General features: G+C 33.2%; 1 protein-coding gene and 1 pseudogene across 1 annotated transcript; one reads left to right on the top strand and one right to left on the bottom strand.

Annotated features, from left to right (window-relative positions):
- The first annotated feature begins 1,727 nt into the window (after positions 1–1,727).
- LOC111883367 (probable RNA-dependent RNA polymerase 1) lies at positions 1,728–12,172 on the top strand (annotated as a pseudogene).
- Positions 5,916–8,789, bottom strand: LOC111883380 (putative U-box domain-containing protein 50). The gene is made up of 5 exons (XM_023879704.3): positions 8,451–8,789; positions 8,148–8,376; positions 7,659–8,070; positions 7,444–7,584; positions 5,916–7,363 (listed from the first exon to the last, which is right to left on the bottom strand). The coding sequence occupies exons 1-5, from the start codon at positions 8,596–8,598 to the stop codon at positions 5,987–5,989; spliced, it is 2,307 nt and encodes a 768-aa protein (XP_023735472.1). The 5' UTR covers positions 8,599–8,789; the 3' UTR covers positions 5,916–5,986.
- Positions 12,173–12,633: the final 461 nt, after the last annotated feature.

The raw sequence follows: 12,633 nt of genomic DNA, 5'->3' as shown, positions 1-12,633 counted from the left end.
GAAACCACAGGGACCATTTTTGAAGTTGTCTTTTTTTTTTATAAGTATAATGCCCTTGTAAAAAGGAGTAGTTAGTATATTGTGGCAAATCCTTTTTGACATAAATACGTAAGATTAATGGTAAAATGTATATAAAAATTTTTAATGGTAAAATGTGTAAAAAAAAAAATTAATGGTATAATATGTACATAATAAACAGTAAAATTCATGTCAGCAGCCTGGTGACCTACTACTACCGGTAACATAATGATATTTTTTGAACAAATATGAAGTTTAATGGTCATATGCACAACCATTATAGTTGATTGACAATATGTGTACAAAAAAAATTCAATAATAATTATACACTTCTAATTCTTTGTTACTTTACAAGTCATTTTTCCTATTAATCGATGCATATTGTACAAGTATATAGAAGAGAAAGAGAGGGCTATCTAAACCAAGAGGAATCCCATTTGGCTGTAATGTTGTGAACCCATTGGAAAAAATCTACACCCTTAATAATATTGAAATAGGAATATTAGCATCGTTTTGATTTTATATTTTTATATTCATTTTTAAAATCAAAGTTTGAGAACAAAAAATATTTGGTAATTATTTTTACATGCATTTCAACATTTTTATAATTTTTACGTTTTTTATAGTAGCTTTTTTGTTTGCTTGCACTAGATTCTATTTTTTTTTCAAAAATATTTTTCTATTTTTCAAAAATATTCTTATTGTACTATTTAAATAAATACTAAAAATACCACAGTGCAAACAATTCATTATGAACAATTTAATCACTATATCTTTTAAATAGTTATTTTATCTATCGAACATTTTTAATAAAAAACTAAAAATAAACTATTATTTAGATAAAATATATAAGTGCAAACTATCATATAATAAAACGATAACATTAAATATGTGTTATGTTTCCTCGTAATCGTCTATTAATTTTAGATAACTGATGTATAAAATGAAAGAAATATAGTATTAAAGTGTATAAGTACCCATTAATTAAGTGCCAAAATATAATATTGGAGAAATATATACTACACGTATCCATGAATGAAAATGTTTACACCTATTTAGTAAAAAACTTATTATAAATATATTTTCATTATGTAAAAGAATGTTATATAAATGAGAAATATAATTAAAAAAGATAAACATTAATATAAAAACAAAAAGCATAAAGATAATTAAAATATGGTTACAGATAAAAGCGAATAAAAAAAATTAAAAATACATTTAATAAATCATTTTGATAGGATATTGACAAAGAAACTTGATGATTTTCACAATATTAAGGTATCATCAATAATATATAGGACCCATAGTTGTAGAAGGAAACCGATGGGAATATTCTAGAAAAAGACTTTCAAATTGAAGATCAAAGTCGCCCATGAACAAACCCGAAGCTATACCCAAATCGTCTTCATCGTCGTTACTCTATGAATCGCTCTTCCATTGCATATTAAGGTTTAAGTCTATTTTCATGCTAGCGTTATAGTTTTCCTTCTTTTTCTAGTCTAACTGCTACTAAATTAAATTTACAGATCGAATCTAGTGAAGTTGCTTTTGTTTGATGAAACAAAGTGAACTTAAGGATACGAGAACGAATTTCACTTAGTAAAATGTGTGATCTATATATATGTTTTTTTTTTTGGCTTTTTGTATGATTTCAATGTAGTTGTGGTTATTAATTATATACAATACAATCACATTGCAGCTAAAGCAACATGAGTAACACAATTCAAGTGTATGGGTATCCCACTTTAGAATCAGCAGATGTAATCAAAATATCTCTAGAAAACTACACAGGCCTTGGGACTATTCATGCACTAGAGGTTAAAAAATCAAATCGAGGGTCAAGATCATATGCAAAAGTACAATTCACAACAAGAGAAAGAGTTGAATATGTTCTAGATCTTGCTAATCATAAGCGTTTGAGATTTTGGTACAACGTATTTAAAGGCTTATGTAATGGATCGTGACATAATTCAGAGGCCCAAACAATTTGCATTTGAAATGGAAGATGCTACTCTTTATTTTGGTTGCCAAGTGTCAAAGGAGAATTTATATGTTTTATGTATGATGCAAAATACTTCAGTGAAGTTTGGATTTGGATTAAGAAGGTTATACTTTGTTATTTCATATTCTACTACTTGTTACAAGTTGCAACTCTCTTATGAGAATATTTGCCAAGTTCAACTACATCGTTCACATGGCAATACTACAAAATTTGTTGTTATTCAGGTTAGTTTGATTAGAGTATTATATTTTTATCTTTATCTTATAGTGACTAAATCAATTTTATCTTTTTTTTTTTATAGCTTTATGGTGCTCCTAGAATATTTCAAAAAGTTGAAGAAGACATTCATAACTATTATAGTGACATTCCTGATGATCAGTGGATTAGGGCGACTGATTTTACTCCATATTCTTCAATCGGGCAATCTTCTCATTTATGTTTGGAACTTCCATATGGTGTTGAACTCCCTAATCTTTCTCGCTATTTCCCATATTATGAAGAAAATAATCGTCAATTCAAGTTGATGAAAGGCCATAGTTTCTCCAAAAACTTGGATCTAGTCCCAATAGTGGGTCCCACTTTTTATCTCCCATACAATATAGTGTTCAAGATTTGTGCATTGGTTCAACATGGTTGCATCCCGGGCCCACTACTTGATTCAAGTTTCTTTGAGTTATTGGACCCACAAAGAAGACACATTGGTTCCATAGAATATGTTCTTGAAAAACTCTACTATGTTAAAGATTGTTGTTATGATCCTATAAGGTGGATAAAAGATGAATACAAAAACAATAATAGGATACGATCATCCCCCGCTATATCACTTGATTCTGATCTTGTGTATGTGAGAAGGATTCAAATTACACCATCAAAAGTTTATTTTTGTGGGCCAGAAGTCAATGTGTCTAATCGTGTTCTACGCCATTTTGCACAATATATCGATAATTTTATTCGTGTGTCGTTTCTTGATGAAGAGTTGGAGAAACTTTATTCAACGGATTTATCTCCACGTGCGAATAATATATTTGGGAAAACAAGAACTGGGATTTACAAGAGGATTTTGTCTGTTTTAAAAAATGGAATAGTTATTGGAAACAAAAAGTTTGAATTTCTTGCTTTTTCATCAAGTCAATTACGTGATAATTCTGTATGGATGTTTGCTTCAAATGGTAGATTAAAGGCTGCTGATATACGCGAATGGATGGGTGATTTCAGTAGTATAAAAAATGTTGCAAAATACGCTGCGAGACTCGGTCAATCCTTAGGCTCTTCAAAGGAAAGTTTAAGTGTCGCACATCATGAAGTTTTAAAGATTCCTGATGTGGGAGTTATAAGAAATGGCGTGAAATATATTTTTTCTGATGGAATCGGGAAAATATCGGCTGAATTTGCAAAAAGGGTATCCATTAAATGTGGATATGATTTTATTCCATCTGCATTTCAAATTCGATATGGTGGGTATAAAGGTGTTGTAGCTGTGGACCCCACTTCATCGATAAAATTATCATTGAGAAATAGCATGTGTAAATTTGAATCGCAAAACACAAAGTTAGATATTCTTGCAATAAGCAAGTATCAACCTTGTTACATGAATCGCCAACTCATCACACTTCTTTCCACCCTTGGAGTCAAAGATCATGTTTTTGAGAAAAAGCAAAAAGAAGTCGTGGACTTATTAGATGCGGTTTTAAGGGAGCCAATGAAGGCACAAGAGGCTTTAGAGCTAATGTCACCTAGTGAAAACACAAATATTATGAAAGAAATGCTTTCGTGTGGGTATAAGCCTAATGCTGAACCATTTCTTTCAATGATGTTGCAAGTTTTTCGTGCAACAAAGTTGTTAGAATTGCGTACAAAAACACGGATTTATGTTCCTAAAGGAAGGACAATGATGGGATGTTTGGATGAAACTCGAACACTTGAATATGGTGAAGTTTTTGTACAATTTTCTGAAGCAGGAAGAAGGACGATGCATCATGATAATGATGTTAATGGTGGTGGTAATAAGTGTAGAGTTGTTGTTGGGAAAGTGGTTGTTGCTAAAAATCCATGTTTGCATCCGGGCGATGTACGGGTTTTGAGGGCTGTTGATGTTCCAATGTTACATCATATGGTGGATTGTGTTGTTTTTCCACAGAAAGGGCATAGGTAAAAATATAATATACATTCAAGTTAAATTTATATATTGTTTTATGAATATGTATAAATATGTTTTTTTAGGCCTCATCCAAACGAATGCTCGGGGAGTGATTTGGATGGAGATATTTACTTTGTTTGTTGGGACTCGGATCTAATTCCGCCAAAGCAAATTGAACCGATGGACTATAACCCCACACCAACTATGCAACTTGATCATGATGTTACTATTGAGGTACATATACTTTTACATTTTAACTAGATATACTTGGTCCTATTGTATAAGTTTTTCAAATTAAATATTTGATAGTAAGGTAGTGTTTTTGGTACAAAGGAATCAGAGACACAATGGAATTCTTCATTCCATTGCAATCGAAAAATAACGGTTTGTTTTGATTAATAGAATGCAATGGACCATTCTTGATGGAACGTTGATTCTTTCCTTTTTGTTAAGTTTCATTTCTAATAAAGAATTAATCACAAAAATACCAAACAGATTACGTAGTCTTTTTAAAACTTAAAAAAATACAATTAAATCATAAGCATGTAGTAAATTTTAAACTATCCAAACAATTTAAATAAATCCTTTGTTTCTAAAAAAATACAATTAAATCATATATGTTGTTTTATTTTGTAAATAAAACAAGAGTTAAAACTATAAGTTGTATTTCATTCTAGTCCAATACTAAGTCCATTTCTTTCCATCCAAACAAATAAACAAACCAACCCTAACTTCTACAAATGTGGTAATATGAAGATATTTAATTTTTATTTTTTTGCGTTATTTTTTATTTTTAGGAGGTGGAGGAGTATTTCACAAACTACATAGTCAACGACAGTCTAGGAATCATTGCAAATGCCCACACTGTCTTTGCAGATAGAGAACCCGAGAAAGCAATGTCGAAACCGTGTGTAGAACTGGCGAAGCTCTTCTCAATAGCCGTCGATTTCCCAAAAACCGGTGTCCCCGCAGAAATTCCCGCAAATCTCCGTGTCAAAGAGTACCCAGATTTCATGGAAAAACCAGACAAAACCACATACAAATCCCAAAATGTAATTGGTAAACTCTTTCGCGAGGTCAAACACATGGCCCCACATAACAGCCTTGTCATCCACACATGACGTGGCAAGACAATCATACGATGCTGACATGGAAATAACTGGGTTTGAGTATTATATCGATGAAGCATTTGATTTTAAAACCGAATATGATTACAAATTGGGAAATTTGATGGATTATTATGGGATTAAAACCGAGGCTGAATTGTTAAGTGGTAGTATCATGAAAATGTCGAGGTCTTTTGATAGGAGGAATGACGCTGAAGTGGTTGGTTTGGCTGTGAGGTCTTTGAGAAAAGAAGCTAGGAATTGGTTTAAGAAAGGGATCAATGATGATCATAATGTGGAAATTGGAGATGATGATGATGATGTTTATGCAAAAGCATCTGCTTGGTATCATGTGACATATCATCCAGATTATTGGGGTCGATATAATGAGGATATGAGACGTGATCATTTTTTGAGTTTTCCTTGGTGTGTGCATGATAAGCTTATTGAAATTAAGAGATCCAAAGCGAGGTTTAGAAGAAATGTTGCTTTTAACTTGATATGATCGGACAAGTTTGAACTTAATTGTGTGGTATTTTTCTTGTTGGATTGTGAATATTGTGATTCTTGATTATTTTATTTAATCTCAAACATTACATGCATACATTCTTAATCAATTGTCATCATAACACCATAATTATCATCATGATCAAGATCAAGAAACTCCATGTCTCCATTTATACATTTTGTATAGTTACACTTACACTTACATTTACATATAGTTTATGATACAGAAATCGATCTTTTGTTATGCCAATCTTGAATCAAAGAACGAAGGATATGATTAGGAGTAAGCCGATTGTGTTCTAGCTCTAAGTTTGTCAATGGCGACGTATTATGCCCCATTCCAAACCACCTCTCTATAGCACTAAGCTCATACGAAAATCCATCTGAAGCAACATGTGGGTCCCTCATTATATCCTGCAATATAGGACAAAAAAAGAAAGAGGGTATAACAGTCTCTTCATCAAAATCGACACTAATCTTACTATTTCCAACTTCATCCGCCTTCTTCCTCAACTCCTCCATCTCCTTCATCACCATTGTCATCCCTGTATTCCCACCTGAACACCTTATTGCTATTCTAGCAAGCTCCATAGCCACCTGCAATGGCCACTCTCCATCTCTCTGATCTAATACCTCCATAACCGAAGCTTCATTTACCTCATCAAGAATCCCACTCCAATTTCTTCCGGTTAGCAGCTGTAACACCAAACTCCCGAAATCTTTAACATCAGATCTGATATCAGATTCATTATATGAAGAATCCAACCGAAACCCATGTAGTTTTGCAACATTATTTCGATCCAAAAGGATGTGGGTTAGGTTCAGATTGCCATGAACGATGGGTTTTGGTTTGGATAGATGGAGAAAAGTCAACCCTGAACAAACTTCGGTTGCAATACAGACTCTCGATCTCCAGTTTAAAGCTTGTTTCTTCCGACCATTGGAGAAAAGAACATTCCGGAGACAACTTCCGTGCATATACTCGAATACGATGCATTTAAGCTCTGTACAGAACCCTAACATGGCTACCAAATGTGGGTGTTGTAATCTGCTTAGAATCTTTACCTTGCTACCAAATTCTTCTTCTGAAACTTCGTATAACTTGACAGCAACTGTTGTATGATTGATTCGAGCTCGATACACGTTTGTGAAATCCCCAGAACATTTTATTCTGGAATGTTCTGAGAAGTGTTCAGTGCTTGATTTGATCTCATCGGGTGTAAACTCTTTGTAAGAAAAGGTCAAATGATTCAATCTTGCGGCTGTTTCTATGGCTTCTTTATCTCTGCAAAACTCGATTCTTCGTTGCATGACGTCTTTTTGTTTCCGGAGTTTTTCGATCTCTTGAATCATGTCAATACGTCTGTGGATCATTTTGGTTAATTGTTCTTCGGATTGGGATTTTGAGAGTGTGGATGATTTGAGTTTGTTTGAAAGCTCCCGTTGGATTTCGAAGGTGGAATCAATCGTACTTCTGGTTTGCTCGATTCCATTCCGGGTTTCGATGAGTTGCTCTGTAACGATTTCTAGTTCCTTCTCTAGATCTCCTCGTTTTGTGGTTTCTTCGTTTAATCGAGCTTCAATATCATCCACCTGTGTAACCCAGAATCGATTTATACAAGAAAGTAATATCAAAAACAGAATCGAATAAGAAATCGATGAGAGTTAATTACCCTTGAATTACAAAGGGTAATCGCCCATTCCGCTTTTGAATATCTTTGAACACTTTCTTTGGCTTCTCTTCTCTTCAAATGTATGGTGTCCTTCGCTTCACATATTTTAACTCTCAGGAATCCAGTTTTCTGTCTCGAATTCTGAAAATTGTTCTTGGTTTATTCTTTTTTGACCTAAATACATAACTATTCCAGTAATACGATAAGAAATTTACCAAATCTTGGGGTATATCCAGTTCCGTGGATCCATTGTTCTCCAGAATAGCATTTGAAGCTTGCCCAGATTCTTCTTCGTCTTCATTTGAATCCAGCAATTTGTTGAAATACTCTTCAATCTCTTCTGCAGATCTCTCCCAAATTGAAGGTGAATCCGCGCTTGATGAAGAAGAAGGCGAATCCGAAGGGCTTTTTGGATTTCTGGGGTACATTTTGCCGATCCAACCTTTAAAAGTACCTCTCTTTTTGTTTAATTTAGCTATCATCACCCCTTGATCGTCTTCTATGAATCCCTCATTATTTTCTTCTTTCAAAAAGATCAATTTCCCTCCACTTATTAAGTATAATTCACAGAAATTAGGCTTCTTTTGCTGAATTTTCTTTAATCCCATTATTAAATTTCCAAATTTCCTGTGGAAACGAAGAACAGAGTATAATCGACCCAAGTATAAACGATAAATTTTCTTCGCAATTACCATGAGGATTACCTGAAGAAAGTAGCTCCTATCACTAGTTTGCATATTCGAAGACCTGATATGAGTTGCAGGATTCGTTTGTGTATTGGTTCATCATATTTCTCGATATTTAAAGTTTCTGTTTTCACCTCGCCACAAAAATCTATGTATTGCTGTAAAATCTTGTTCAGTTTTCCTTGTTGATACTTATTGAGTAAGTCGACACTCTCATCATTCACATAACTTGCAGGGAGTTTTCCATCTTGAATCAAGAAACCATGTGAGTCAAAATGTAAAAGAAAAAAGTCAAAATTGAGAACTGTGCGATGAACTTACAGTATGTGTAAACGAAGTCCCGGTTGATATCTGCATGAAGGATAACAATGGAGATTTGAGAAGAAGACCATTTTCTTAGTGTCCATTCGAGAGTTGCAAACCCTTCTTGTACGTCATTCCCGATTGCTACATACACCTTCTCCATCATTGTCTGTGTGTGTGCGTTTATGGGGGTTGTTTACACTAAATCGGGTCAAATGTGAATAAACTCATGTAGAGAAATGATTTTTCTTGATGGGTTTTGAAATTTGAGAAAAGGTTGCTTAAATAAATCCAAAATAAAAGGGACGGTTTTTCTTAGGTGAAAGGGTGGAATTGGACCATAATATTGTAGTCGCCGTCTTTGAAAGCAATTTTTCCTTGGATATGTCATGAAAACCAAAATTATACTAGTATTTTATATACTAAATTTCGGAAATGGTACCTATGATTTGTGGAACATTGCAATTTTAGTCAAAGTTTTCAATTTGTATCAATTTCTTCCATATGGTTTTTAATTTTTAGACAAAATTGCAAGAATGGACTGTATTGGCAAATTTTGTCCAAACAAGTTTGGACAAGTAAGGATGATCCAAAATTTTCATTTTTTGCGAATTTAGTCCAAAATTTTCAAAATATTTTTTAAAGACATATTTGCCCTTGGTATTTTTCCTTTTTTGATTTTTTTTATTACAAAATCTCTCTCTCTCTCTCTCTCTATCTCTAAAAAAGCTTTAGCACGTTGTATGCTACAACCCAAACTTGTTATTGCTTACAAAAAGGTTAGAAATTTGAGTTCTTGAGTTCATATCTTGTATTTGTATGTGTTCATGTTCCAGATTTCTTGTGTGTGTTCCAAATCCATTTCTTTGATGCTCTGATTTTCAAAAATTTGATCTGGAGATAAACTACAACATGTGTGTGTTCTTGTGATCTGAAAATCAAAAATCAATCATTACACTCCATCTCTCTCATACACACAACATCAAGAGCATAGTAGAATCGATGATTTCAGGAACAAAAACATTTCTATGTGTGTGTTTTCTAACCCAATTCCAACAACATAAAACATTTTTTTAGAACTCAAGAACCCAAGAAAGTTGCAGATCGATGGATAGATCTGAAGCAAAAAACCCTAACTGAAGAACGAAGACGAAAACCCTAATTGAAGAACGAAGCCATCGTCGAGATCTGAACATATCTGACGCGAATCGAGAAGAAGAAGATGATCGAAAGCAAGAACACGGGTGGATCGATGGTGGTTGAGGAATCACGAAGAAGGGAAGCCTGTTTTTCCCGCAATCCTCTTAGCCTCTTTGTCATCTCCGACAACAATTGAACCGAAAAAAGAAACAATGGTAACAGTCGACCAATGGAGAGCAACATCAGTGCTCGATCTGACTAAAAAAAGAAGGAGAACAGAAACGAAAGCAGGTGTGGGTTTCTTGGGATTTCTCAACAACCGGATGATGGGTGGTTGGAACTGAGGCAACAACCTCCTTCATTTTGTTTCGTTTTTCCGGTGAGTCAAGGAAGAAAAAAGGGAGAAGGGAATCGGGAATAGCAACGGTTGAGGGTGTTTGGGTGGTGCTTCGACAAGAGGAGGGTGAGAATTTGTGAAATCGCTGGTTCCTCCTTCTCTTTCTTCATCGGAGGTCAAAACGAGAGAGAGAGAGAGAGATGAGTATTTTCTTTTTTTTTCTTTTCTTTTTTAGATTTTGTAATATAAAACAGAAAAAAGAAAACACCAAGGGCAAAATCGTCATTTTATAAAAACAACATTTGTAATCGGTTAGCGTAGGTTTTAAGAGTTAAATTGCAAAAATAAAAATCATGGATGACTTTTTCGTTAATAAGGTTAAAGTTTAAAAACTTTTCTAGAGATTTTTTTATATATACTGAATTTATTTGAAGAAAAATTATATTTATTTATTAAAAAACTCAAAATAATGATATTTTTTTATGAAAAAACACAATAATGATAATTCATATATCATTTTTGGATTTTTTTATTCTCTTTAATAAATATCGTTACTAATGTCATAAAGACCATCTATACTATATATAACTTAAAAGAATTTTGTTGATTTGTCGCAAGAAGTGCATTTTTTCTAAGCCAATTACTACTTTATTGTTGAATTTTTAGGTCTTGGGTGTAAAACGTTTACCATAAAACTACAGCTTACCGGAAATCTTTTCACAATCGAACGACGCCTTAGAAAATAAAGTTTTATCAGGGTTTGTTATTCCTAAATAGAACTCTGTTATACACACTATGTGGCCTAAAGATGAACTACTTATGACAAGTCAACAAAACTCCATTTTTATGTTCATTAATGCCTCACATCTGTCAATTTTTTCATTTTAACATTTTATCAGGTTCTATACCCTCTTTGTCGGTCATCATTACAATAAAAGCCCTCATATTTAAACATCACCACCACCACACTCCGTCACCACTACCACCATTTGCCACCAACAACACCATCTTCACCACAAAACACAGGTATCCCCCATCAACACCATCTCCAAATCACCTTCTGAGTTCTTCATCTTTGACCAACCATCATCACCATCGTTCACTTACTATTATTTCTCTTCACAACCTGATAAAAATCCCAAAATGATAAAACCTACCTATTTGTGAGACATTAATGAACACAAATTAGGACATATGATATAACCTCACATTTCATGTAAATATGAGGGCTTTATGACAATAACCCTAATACACGAGCTACAATACTTATGAAATCACATGTTAAATATAATTAATAGGACTTTTGTTGATTTTTCATAAGGAGTGTGTTTCTAGGCCATATATATCATGGAGCTCAATTTATGAATTATATTTAAATGATACATTTATAATTGTAGTAATGGTATTTACTAAAGAGAATCATAAAAAAAATCCCAAAAATGATATACAATTGATCATTATTGTGTTTTTTAATAAAAAAATATGATTTTTTTAATGAAAGGGATGTAGATGTTATCTTTATTTTATGATTTTTAATAAATAAATATAAGATTTCTTTAAATAAATTTAGTATATATACAAAAGAAAAATCTCCAAAAAAGTCCTTAAACTTTAACCCTATTAACGAAAAAATCATCAAAGAGTTTTTTTTTTAGCAAAATTAACCCTTAAAAGTGACACTAATCAGGTAAAAGGGTTGTTTAGCACGTGTTTACCGGTTTCAATAGTTAAACTGCAAAAGAAAAAAAGAAATCAGTGATTACTTTTTTGTCATTAGAGCGAAAATGTAAGGACTTTTTTATTATTATTATTATTATTATTATTATTATTATTATTATTATTATTATTATTATTATTATTATTGCATATTTCCCTAGTTTTTGCAATTTACGAATATTTTTATGGTTTGTAAATTTTTTTAATCTTATGCAGGTAAAATTTAAATTTAGAGATTTTCTTAAAAGTATTCATTTTCAAATAGAAAAATAAATCTCTGATTCCCCGCTAGAGATCCCTGGTCCCCATTAGAGATGAGGATGAAGATTGAAATAAGGATTCTAGGATGGGGATAGGGATTCGGGTCCCTACTATTCTCCGACCCCATTTCTATATCTATTCTTAATGCATTGACCACAAGAAAACCTGTGGCACATACTCTCATTCCTTCAACTCCCGATCTCTCCTTACATCTCATCCCATTTCCTTATGCTCGTAATCTCACCATCATTGTATCTAGATCATCATTCCTTCCATAGAGGAATAGATAGTTGTTCCTTCAGGGATGTATGTGTGGGTATCACATCGGAAACTCCTAGGAAAACATCTCTTTGAATCTAGTTGTTCCTCTCTGGAATACCAAAGATTAGTTCAGAAGATGCTCGAACCACTCAGGTTGAGTGTCCGTGGAAGGGTTGGTTAACTCGTTGTACTGATTTCTATCTTTAGCAGGGGAAGAGTTGATGTTTATCTATCAACCAACCTTAAGGTGTGGTGGATGCATCTTCATATGGGCTTTGTTTAGTAGTTGAGATTGCTGAGGGTCTTCAAATTGTATCAGTTGATGGTTCTTTGGGGTGCATAGATCTTACATCAAGGGTGGAATGATGGATTTTTTTTATTTTTGGTTAAGGATCAGAGCAGCGTTGTTCATTTTTCAAAATGGGCCTCAGATCTATACAAGATCCGATTTGGTAAGACGTGTCGGTAGGATTAGTAGGGGTGTCG

The sequence above is a fragment of the Lactuca sativa genome, chromosome 2 (genome assembly GCF_002870075.4).
Source record: "Lactuca sativa cultivar Salinas chromosome 2, Lsat_Salinas_v11, whole genome shotgun sequence".
Taxonomy (NCBI): domain Eukaryota; kingdom Viridiplantae; phylum Streptophyta; class Magnoliopsida; order Asterales; family Asteraceae; genus Lactuca; species Lactuca sativa.
The sequence above is the reverse complement of the archived record's forward strand: the minus strand, read 5'-3'. Positions and strand labels throughout refer to the sequence as shown.